Below are 12443 nucleotides of genomic sequence, written 5' to 3'. Positions count from 1 at the left end.
CCACGCATTCCTGATGTTAAAATATATCAGTAACTGAAAAACCATAAAGGTATTTGAAAATGTACTAGTTAAAAAAAAAACGATGTTCCGTATTTTTTTTCAAAATCTTGACACAAAAATGACGCCTACCGTTGCACTATTTACGTTTTAATCATAAATAATATTAATATGACTGAATTATCATTTTATCATCTCTATCAGCCGCCAACTCCTTCACGTCCTCCCAAGTGATGTTCTTATCCCGAATTCATGACAATAACTGCCGACAAATAGTCAGCAGTGAACGTCCAGGACGTCGAGAACTTGATGCCTTGTAAAATAGGCAAGCAGGATCAAGGCTCTCAGGAGGCATCCGCAGCACATGGCCAAACCAACCGTACCCATTTCTTTTCGAAAGGTGCCATTTTCTGTAACATATACTCCCAGGTATTTAAAACTCTCGACCCTTTCGATGGTTTGGTTTGATAGAGTCAGGAAATTCTGAGCATCAAGGTATGAAGTACTGTACAGGGGTTTTTGAAATATTGGTTTTTAAATCCATGCATGCGGAGTAGCTATCAAGCTTATCTACGGTGACCTGAAGACCCCCGACTGAATCGTCAATTATAACCGCATCATCGGCATACTCTAGGTCGCAGAATTTTTGGGAGGGAGAGATGGATATTCCTCGATATAGTGGAATTAACTTTCTAAGGATGAAGTCCATAAGGATTATTAGTCATAAAATAATAGCGTGCAACTACCTAGTATAGTAAATGTGTGTAGTGGGAATAGGATTTTTTTAATCAAAAAAAAATTAAATGTTCGCGTTCTTATTGTTTACCCTTACATTTTGATTTTTAGGTTATTTTAAACGAGTTGTAAATAGCTCACCAATAGAAAATGGCAATCAAGTAAGAGTAGAGTAGGGTTTGAACCTCGAACCTCGGACCTCTGATCCGTGAGTCCTCAACACTAGCCACGAGATCACAGCCCGATTCAAGTAATTAGTGTCCTGACAAAGAGACGGGTATGTTGCAAAACCAGTAGATATAGAAAAGTCGGTAAGTGGTGGTATATATTTTTTTATGAAAATGCTTGAACGCTAAATATTACAATAAAACGTTGTTATGCAGAAAGCAGCCAGTCATAGAAAAGTGAACCTGAGATAATAGCACTTTTATGAAAAGAGTGAATATTCAAATCTACACAACAGTGTGACATGTTTTTGACTTTGACAAATGATGAAAAATGAAAACATTAGTTTTTTTAAATATTACAAACAAGAATCTAATGATGCATTTGACTAAATTTAATGGTTTTAAAGTACCGTGAGATTTTTTTAGTAAGTGTTGTGGGTGTATTCTGCAAATTGAGAAATGCCGTTTTTATGATCGACACTATTTTCAGAAGGAAATCATTACAGTTTTTTGTATGAAAGTGGTCTGGCTGTTCTTAGCAGAACATAGAATTGACCTTACTGTATCTGATAATACCAATATCTCATTTTTAATTATTGTGGACTGGCCGTTTTCTGCATAACTACGTTCAACTAACTGAAGGTCATTTACGCCAAAAAAGTTAAGTTAAAAAAGCGCATTAATATTATTTTGACTAAACTTTGTATGTTACAACTGGCCCCAATTACATTACCGGATTGAATTTCCTGGGTCAATATTCCGCGAGCTTTGAAGATCTCGGAAGGGAAACTTAAGTAATAATGAAACCACCGCCATCTGACGTCAGAATTTATAATTTATGTCTCTACCTGAAGAAAAACAATCTTGATAAAGATTTCGGCTCAAGACTCATACTGAAGGGCTGACGCAAATGATTAATGTTCGCTCTTCATAGTTTAGTAGCTTTTGACAATATCTTTTGTCTCCGTCATTTCGAGAAAATTACTTAACATTCGTAAATAATGTGACGTGTATTCATGAACATGTTTTTATTTTATCTACTTATTTCTGAATTATTTGTGTGAAACAGAACCAGAACCCTGCAAGAATGTTTTCGATTTGAAAGCTTTTTAATTTTATTATTTTTTGAGGATATAAGCAGTAATACATGTAAAAAAAATTAAACAAATAAAATATACAGAGAATAATACCAATGACAGATATCCACAGAAATACATAAAATATACGTACTAGTGTGTTTGTGAAAGTGTAAGTGTGTGAGACGGTGGTTGAGTGAGTGTTATATTGAAATGAGGGTGGGTGGTAAATATTATTGCAAAAGTATAAAAAATAAAAAAATATATACAAGATTAAGAATTACTGATAAAATAAGATTTTATTATAGAAACTAAGTATAAGACAGAAAAGTACGTTTTAAAATACGCATTTAAAGGAAAAAATCTTCCAGGAAAATATCTCAACAGAAAAAATGTCGAGTGAGGAAAAGTACGGCGCGTAGTAAAATGAGTAGCGCATTCGTTTATCATGCTCAAGGTCCCAGGTTCGACTTGTGATAGTGTCGACTTTTCAGAAAAATAGCGTTTTTATTATCTACCATTTTTTTAAAGTTGTGTATAACTGCATCGTTGTCTAATAGTCCACACGTTTGTCTACCTTGCAGAAGGTCCCGGGTTCGATTCCCGACATGTTCGACAAGAAATATTTATTTCAAAATGTGTTTTATCACATGAATATTCAATAATCTTAAGTCTGGCACCTGAAGCGTAAGAAATATTATTTTATCTTCGTATAACAAAAATGATCAAGATACGCTGCGGTTCGTGTAACAATGTGGTGACCTTCGCACAATGAGATGCGGAAAGAGAACAATGATTTATTTATTCAAAGATAACAACAGCCAATATAGTAAAAAAATATATATTTACAATTAAACCAAAATAATAGGCCAATTATAGTTTTCTTTACATTACGGCAACCTCCGTGGTGTAGTGGTCAAGACGTTTAACTCACACACGGAAGGTTCCGGGTTCGATTCCCGGTGAGAACACAAAAATCAAATGTGATTTTTCTCAATCCTGAGTATTTTGTGATGTAATTCACCACTGTTATTGGGCCTTCTAGCTTGTTGTGGCGAAAAAATAAAAATTCTTAATGCAATGTCAAAAAAAAAAAAAATTTAACAAAGAAAAAAGCGTACCTTCAAAAAACTACTCCGCATCATTCTGCACGTGAAAAAAAAAAAAAAAAACTTTTATTAAAATAAAAAAAATAAAAGAAGAAAGTTATAAATTTAGAACACGCTGTTATCTTTAAAAATTTTAGTTGAACTATCAAAGGCACAGAAAATACATACATTAAATTTCTGACTTCAATATGCAAGTTTTATATTATATATAAGGTATATTATATTTGGAAACTGAATGTGCTCGTTCTCCTTCCGAGCAAATTCTGAATACATGATGTGATTTTATTTTTAAATTCAACGTCAGTTGTATTGCGAAATGCAAATTACAAAATTTTATTTCAAACCGCGCTGCTTCAATGTATACGTCCTTCATGTTTTGATTGCTTTGAAACTAACATCACGCCACCCAATTCAATAAAATTACTGGAACCAAAAGGCACCAAAGGGTTTTTCTACTTACCTCACTTGTGCTATTTATTTACACAGCTTTTCAACCGTTTGCACCCTTTGCGAATATCCTAGTTAGTTAAGGACTAAGGATATATCGTTTAATTAAGCACATATAAATTGCATGCACTAATTAACGTGTTCACAAAAAAGGTACTCAAACAAATTATATGAACGGAGTTTCATGTGAACTTTTTAATTTAAATCAAAATAAACAGGAACGCCAAAATAGTATTATTTTTCATATTCCTTCTTTGCAATTAGAGTCAGTCCTTTCCTTTTACGTTGGGCCGTCGTTCTATATTTTGCTAACTTAATGTTTTGTGTGATTCACATAAAAATGTATTTTATAAAAATACGTTTTTATAAAAATGCAACAATTATATAATTTAAAACTTTTTTAAACCTACCTAACATTTTGTGGTGTAACTGTATAAAATACTACAATAAATTGACTTAACCATGTCCTAAAATCTGGAACTCATATTCAAATTAAAAACATAATGTTATTGCAAAACAATCCTGCATAAAAATGAAATATTCACATATTTGAAGCTTGCTCTCCACATACCGCATCTGAGGACTTAAGTCTCCTTGGCGGTGTCTACGTACAAGGAAAAATTGCTCGTTGCCGAATGAGACAAGCTGACCGAAGAATCGGTCAATTATCTGGTAGCTTCGGCATCATTGTGCTGAAATAATTTAATTCAGACGTACATAATAATATAAACTTCACTGAATTGACAGAAGTGCATTCTTCACTCAGTTTGATCAAATTAAGTGGACATGTTAAATTCGCTGAAATTATTTCTAAACTTGTTTAAAGCCTTGTCATTTTTTGGAAGCCATCAGATCTGACGAAACCTATAAAAAAGCCACCAATAGGAGCGTGCAGCTTCTTCGTATTTGTGGAGAGGGGAAGAAACAAGACTACGTACTTTACGTAAAGTATTTTTAATTTTTTACGGCGATAATAACTAAATAGCTTACATGGGCGGCCTCCGTGGTGTAGTGGTCAAGACGCTTGATTCACACTTGGAAGGTTCCGGGTTCGATTCCGATTTTTCTAAAGCTTGGGTGTTCTGTGATGTAATTCACCACTGTAATTGGGCCTCCTGGCCTGTTGTGGTGCAAAAATAAATAAAATAAAATAAAAATAAGTAATTGGGCTTCCTGGCCTGTTGTGGTGCAAAAAAAAAATTTCAATGCTGTAAAAATTACAGATTTTTCGTATTCTACTTACTTACACTTAAATGTAACTTATCGTTTACTTTTTTTTGCTTAAAACTACTTTTATTATTAAAAATACTTAATTAATTACCTACTTCAAAGTAATATTTTATTTTTATTTATGTATATCTATAATCTATAAAGCATAATGAATCTATAATCTATAAAGCATAATGAAATTCTATATTTAAAATAAAAGGATTAATTAAAAACATATTTCTTAATTTATTTTATTTATAAATCATACAACACAAAGTATTTTACAAGTATAATACTTATGAATTACATTCCCAGGAGTTACATTAACTCAATTTGAGACTTTTATAATATTAACATTTATAAAAAAATACATATTGAGAACAACAAAGAAACAAAGCAAGTTTAGCATCTTAATAACTAAATAATGTAACACAACAATAACTATGCCAAAAACTTTTTCTTACACAAGCAGAATAAATATATAAAAACGCATCAGGTATACCATAAAAACGCATCAGGTATACCATAACGTAACAAATATATAAAAACGCATCACTCACTACTAAAAGTCTTTTGGGTGAATATAATAAATATATAAGCGTATCTTAATAACACTATTTTAATGATTTTGATAAAATTATAAATAAAATTATCAATACAATTTCTTAGTTAAAGCGCTAATTGGTCAAAATAATAAAAAAGTTAAACCAAACAAAAAAGTTGTATTGAACACTTAATCATGGAGTTTTATTAAGAAATATCATAAAAAAACATCAAAATTACACTATTTTAACTCTTCAATCTCAATTCAACTAACGTTAAACATTAGACTTTATTAGGTTTAACAATCAAAAGAAAAACTCTGGTAAAAAAATAATAATTCTGTTTTTTTTTTGTTTTTGCAAGTGTTATATTTTATTATGTTTTTATTTTAATGAGTTAACTTGTGTCTAACATTGAAAACATGCTTGAAAAAAACATGTCTTTTATATTCTGCTATAAGAGTGTCAATAGCAAGGTCAGAATTTATAAGGCATGCGTGAGACTCATCATGACGTATACTTGGAAGTGCGGGCTGACACTGTTCGTACCAAAGGTCTACTCGGTGCAGCTGAAATGAAAGATTTCGGTTCCATTACTGGGAAAACGCCTCAATATTAAATCCGTAATACTATAATTAGAGATACGTATAAAATAGAGGATATGGTGCGATTAAACAATTCCAGACAAAGATAGTGGAGGAACCATGTGGACAAAATGAGCAGTGACATATTTGTGTACACTGCAGCCAATGAAATCCCACCTGGATAACGTCCGCCTCGAAGACCACCCAAGAGATAAAGGATCCGTTAGACCTCATCATCTCTGAATAATAACTAATTTTCTCTTACACAGATCTAAGGAACTCATAAAAGATGAAAAAAAAAACAATGATCATATAAGTATTTTGCAGATTTTTTAAATTTTTTTTGTAACATTTTAGCATTTTTTATTAACCGAGTGTTACTTATAATCTGCATAATGTGATGAAAAATACAAGAAGTATTAAACTTTGTACCTATCATGCAAAAAAACATTAAAAAAACTGCTTTGCACTCGTTCCAACAAAATTTAAATTTGTTTAAGTAAACATATTTTCCTACTGTAGAGTGAAATGTTTAATGCTACTTACGTATTATACAATATATACATGAAGTTTCATGTGTGAATGTTAAGCTTGTTTATTTAACGTATTCTCTTTTCTTAAAAAAATAAAATAATTTAAACTTCTGAAAATTCACAGATTAGGTTTGACTCACACAAACACTACATCGCTCCGTTACGCAGCGAAGGTAGGCATATAGGATAAACGTCAAATCTCTTTGTCTTTGCAGATAGACCTCGCTTTCTTTACATTCATTCATATCTTTTTATCCATGCACGACAATTATTCCAACTTTTGATGTGTCCCTTTTTAAGTACTTGTTGAATTTGGGATTTATTTTTATTATTTATTTTTATTGTGGACACTAATGGGGCACACTTAATTCATCTTAGTAAATCAACGGTTGTCGCTGGAAAATAAGCCATTAAAAATTAAGTCCTGGTGCTGACCCTCATGTATATAACCTAAGTGTGGTGTTGGAAAATCAAGGATGAAAGTAGGCTGAATGTAGTCAAATGCAACTTCTCAAGCAAATGTGTGACAAAACTATGAACGATAGATACACAAATTTTGAGATCCGTGTAGTTCATTAGGCTGAGATAAGCACTAGCGACAAAATCAAGAAATGAGTTATGCGCTGGTTTAAACATGCAGAGCGAATGTACAGGAAGAAATGTCTTAAACGATTTGTAATTCAAATACTGATGGATGCAGGAAACGAGAAAGACCGAAAAATACAAGGAATGATCAAATTCAATCGTATACTTGAATACGGACATATCGAAAATTGGAATAATTGGCGCGCCTGAATCAAAATATAGATGAATTTAGAGGAAGCTAGGTCTGTATGAAAAGACAAAGTAATATTGTGTTTTATGTCCTCTGCCTATCGCTTTGAAAAAACGGTGTGGAAAAGTGTCTCTTCAATTATACGTCATTGAAAATAAATACTTAAATACAAACGAATTGCCAAATAAGGGCCAAAATTTGAAGCTTTTTCCGGACGATTTTTTGTGCTTGTAAATTAACATCAAAGCCTGTCATGTATAAATAATGAAAACATCATCATTCCATGTCTACTTCCTAGTCTGATCATATAGTGTCCACAAAGAGCTTCGACGCATCTCTATTGGCGGTCAGCTCTTGTGCATCCTCCCAAGTCACGTTCGCGTAGTTCTGACATAAACTGCCTGCAAACAGTCAACAACAGCGGACGTCCAGGACGTCGGCAACCTGTGTAAAGAAAGTGAGCGTGGTTGAAGCTCTCGGGAGGCATCCGCAGTATATGGCCCAGCCAACCGTATCGCTTCCGCTTGATGACAGTTGTCCCAGGAGTTTACTGCGTCCGTTCTATTATTACTTCATTCTTTACAAAGTTAAAACACCGCATACCCAAGATTCTTCTGAGACACCTATTCTCAAAGCTCAGTATTTTGCTGTTTTGGACCCTAATGAGGTTCACGATTCGCATCCGTAGAGGAAAATGTGTATTTTAATTATATTTATGAGGTAAATATTTTAAACAAAAGTAATGTGGTAAATAATACATTTGCGCGTGGTGATATCGTGTTACCACTAATAAAAGGTGGAATATTCTCAAGTTCAGACATTTCAAAAAAAAAAAAAACATGGAGACATACGGTTAATAATTCCTCTTCCACCATTTATGCAAATTAACCCAAAACTTAGCCCTGTTACAGCAAAATAAATTAAAAATCACAATTACGCCGCTCATGTTACGCGCGTGCGTCCCCCATCACTGTCATCAACTGACTGAAGACTGAATTTGTTTTAGACAACACCCATCGCAGAACAGCGTCTCATCCTTCCTTGTTATGACTTTTATCTTCGTGCTCTCTCTTGTATAAGGTATCTGTATAGATGTGTTGCTAAATTAGCGACATTTATTCTTCGCCTAGCAAGGATAAATATTTTTTGTATTAACATTTAGCATAGTCACACAAATTTTACTTTCAAAATTGGATGTAAAAAAGACCATTTGAAGAATACAAAAAACACCAATTCATTATTTTAAAAAATAAGAGAGATACATCAAGTCTTGTGTCTTATGTAGACTAGGGTGACATCACAGCCATACAAGAGTTAACATATTAATAGTTTATAACATAGAATTAAGAATAGTCCAGAAGGAGCGTAGAATCATATTTGAATACATTGGACGTGTCCAATAATTCCCCTACTTAGACACGCATTCACCGCGCACATACGTTAAGTCGCCGGGTAATGTTGCTTGATGGGAAAAAAAAATCATAACACAAGGTAAGGTAATGAAAAAGCAATCTGTTAATTTCTCTTAAATTTTATTGTGCACTCGGAAATATTGATTGACATAACAGAGTTAATAAGTAAAGGGTCATTTAATAAGAGTAATTGATTTAATAAACTTTAAACTTAAAATATAAAACAATTTTCATTTTATACAAAACGGATATTTTTATATCATGTTAAATAATATTTGATGTTTTAAAGATGATGTCGTTCAAATGTCCCCCACGGCGTTGTTTAATCTGAGGTCTAATTTTCATTAGTCCTTTTATTAAATGAGCAAAGTAGGGTAAAAAAAAATTCTACCTTGGCAACACTAACGAAATTTCCATTCTGTTTCTTCGAAAATCTGACAGATGGAAAAATAATTCGATTTTTAAATAATTCATTTGGTACTTAAACATTAGTTTGTTAATTACACATGAAATGTGGTGCCATCCTGATTATTTAAGATCCTAACAGTAATTCTACACTTCAAAAGGACACCACACGGCATAGTTGAATTCAAATCAGGAGTTTCGTACTGAGTGACGTCTACAAAGAAACTAATGGGACAAAACGTAAACCTACTCATTTATGAGTAGTTGAGTCGCCTTCTGTTTGTTGTGCGTATGCGATTTCTGGACTTTTCTTAATTCTATGGTTTATAATATTGATTATTGAATTGCTTGACCGCTTTCTGTCTTAAGATATGACTCAGAGCAATCGCCGAATCTAATAATTTAACTCTAGTGCAGGCGATCGATCGTGTAGTGCCCATTTGAAACTCTGGTTTCGAAGATATATCGTAATTCGGGTGAAGCGTGCGGCTTCGACGGCCTGCCAAAAGTGGTGCTCTTGGCGGGAAAAAAGCGGAACGAATCCAGTCACAAATCTCGACCAAACCGGAAAACATGGCGGCGTACTGTATGAATCTGGCACCCAGTGGTAGTCTCGACACTTTATAAACATGTACATTATCCTATAGGGCTGTCCGCATTGTTTTCTTTTACATTTTACTTTTTTTTTGCACATTGGATGTAAAAATTAAAATACTAATCCTTTATGTAATGTAAAAACTACCGAATCTGAAAACACCGAGTACACGCTGATACGTGAGCAGGAATAAGTCGAATATGTCACTATGTCAAAATGAGTTGAGTTTAGCCAAGCGAGTGTCAAACAGATGTGCTTCGCTGCTTTGTCCTACTGTGTTGAGTGTAGTCGCTGAATGTTTTTATAATTTAATAATTACTACATAGTACAAAACATATAAACGTTTGTTTTTAATATCTATAGTACCTTTGTTTAAAATTGGTATTTTTATTTTAAGAGTTCTCGTTGAGATTGACATATATTTCAATAAATAATAATAAAAAAAATATTAACAAATAAAGAAGCACGTATATAGTTATCGGATGAGGTAAAAATGCAATATCTTGTAAAAACGCGTGGGAAATCGATGAAACAGAGTTGCGAATAATGAAATCAGACGAGAGTGCGAATCTGAAATAGGTAAAATTGAAAAGATTAAAAAAACGTCACTTAAATTATTGAAACAATCATAATAATCATTAACTTGAATGCCCTGGTGGACTTTGGCTGTATCAAGGAGTTACCTCCACTCTTGTCGGTCTGCTGTTCTTCCTAAAAAATATTTGGTAGATTTAGATCTAGCGTTCAACGTGATATTCGATCAGCGTATCGGGTGTTTATATTATGTATACCTACGTGTTATTATTATACATGACATTAACTGTGACACAAATTTTCGCTGTCCATATAAATTAACAAAGATTAAATAATTACTCAACATTTTGACAAATAAACATTGTGAGATTATAAAGTGCTTAGTGTAAAATACGCACAAACGTTATTTCGGTGTTATGTGTAAACAATTCACATCTAAAGTCGTTTTGTGTTTATATTCTGCAAATACTTCTGTGCTAAGTGCTTGTATCTAACGAATGGTGACAATACTAAGTTATCAAAATAAAAACACTTGAATTTCAAAACATTTAAGTTTTAAAAAAAAAAACATTTAATTGAATGAATCGGATTTAACCTACTCAAGATTTATATTTATTGTTGAAAGGCATATTTAAAAGTCACATACTAACTAAATAAATTATACAAAACATACTATAAAAAATATTTATAAAAATTGAATACATATAAAAAGAGGGTGCATAATATAATTCTACAATGACTACAAGGAGTAAGCAGCAATCAGGTGAAATAAATCATTATATGATTGAATACATTGATAAAAAATTTGAATCACTAAAGAATGATATATTATTGAAGCTTAATGAGCAGGGAGAAAAAAGTAATAAAAATTTTGAATCATTAAATAAAACCATTAAAGATATGGAAAGCTCAATAAATTATTTATCTGGGGAGGTCGAGGCGACTAAAGACAGCGTTAAAAAGAATAATACTAAAATAAAATTAATGGAAGCAAAAATTGAAAACTTGATTGATAAATGCAATGTTCTGGAACTTCATCAGCAACGACGAGAGCAGTGGGACAGGGCTTCCAATGTTGAAATAAGTGGAGTGCCTTTTGACAGAAATGAGAATTTAATACACACATTCTCTAAGATTGCAGAAAAAATTGGAGTTAATATCAAAAAAGAAGAAATTACGTCTATTCACCGTGTTCAACCTTGGCCAACGGCAGGATCCAGTTCTCGCGATAAACCTAATATCATAATACATTTGATCAGAAGAGAACTTAAGGACACGATTATAACTGCAGCACGCAGACATAAAAAATTGTTATCCGCGGACGTTGGAATATCTGGAGAAGCAAGCCGGATTTTCATTAACGAGCATCTTACACCCGCAAACAAGCTTTTACTGCGTAAAGCGAGGCAGTTGAAAATAGATAAAGAGTACGCATTCCTTTGGGTGAAAAATGGCAACATATTCCTTAGGAAAAATGAAGGATCACCCATATCCAAAATCTCATCAGACGCTGATCTTGAAAAAATAATATGACTTTTGAAGCAGCTGACTAGTGTTATTTCTTGTTTTCCTTATTTTTTGTTTTTACCTTTTCTTTGTACTATTTTCAACTTTTTTAATGTGTATAATTTAGCGAACTACTTGCCTTTAGTGACTGCATTGATATATAGAGACTCATTTTACAGGTGCCTCCAATATAATTTAAATCAATTTTACTGGTCTATTTTAAGTTTATTGTTTAATAGGTTGAAATATTTTAATATTCTCAGGCGCTAATCCCATAAATAGTCTATCTATTTACTACCAAAACGTACGCGGCATTCGCTCCAAAACTCATGATTTTTTAAATAACGTCTTGATTAATGATTATGATATGATTTTTTTTTATCTGAAACATGGCTCCTTCCAAGTATCAATGATAGCGAAATTTTTGATAGTAGATATAACGTATTTCGAAGAGACCGTGATTATGAGAAAACACAACAGACTCTCGGTGGAGGCGTGCTTATAGCTGTCAAAAAAATGTTTTGTAGTTCTGTAGTAGATTCTTGGGACCTAACGGCGGAAGTTATTTGGATTAAAGTAAACACAATCACACATCACAAAACCTTAAATATGTTCTGTTCCTACTTTCCTCATGGAAATTCACATTTGCGAGTGATATCCGAGTTTTTTGACAAAGTTTCCGATACACTCTTAACGTCCCCTAATGAAATTTTCCTGATTATTGGTGATTTCAATATATCTAATGCTGCCTGGCTTTCGAATCCCAGTTTTACTCACTGCACCCTCGATCCTAAGGATGATCCACTTAGCAAGTCTC

At 32.8% G+C, this 12443-nt stretch overlaps 1 protein-coding gene across 1 annotated transcript; it reads left to right on the top strand.

Moving 5' to 3' along the window:
• The first annotated feature begins 11020 nt into the window (after positions 1-11020).
• Positions 11021-11653, top strand: LOC148283826 (uncharacterized). The gene has a single exon (XM_088243157.1). The coding sequence runs from the start codon at positions 11021-11023 to the stop codon at positions 11651-11653; it is 633 nt and encodes a 210-aa protein (XP_088099283.1).
• The last annotated feature ends 790 nt before the right edge of the window (positions 11654-12443 follow it).

This window comes from Micrasema longulum, unplaced genomic scaffold (assembly GCF_059751315.1).
Source record: "Micrasema longulum isolate JH-2025_06_02 unplaced genomic scaffold, ASM5975131v1 h1tg000191l, whole genome shotgun sequence".
Taxonomy (NCBI): domain Eukaryota; kingdom Metazoa; phylum Arthropoda; class Insecta; order Trichoptera; family Brachycentridae; genus Micrasema; species Micrasema longulum.
Note: the sequence above shows the minus strand (reverse complement) of the source record. Positions and strands in the feature narration are given on the sequence as shown.

Coding starts and splice junctions, on each gene's coding strand:
- LOC148283826 (XM_088243157.1), top strand. CDS start 11,021: ATGGAAAGCTCAATAAATTATTTATCTGGGGAGGTCGAGGCGACTAAA.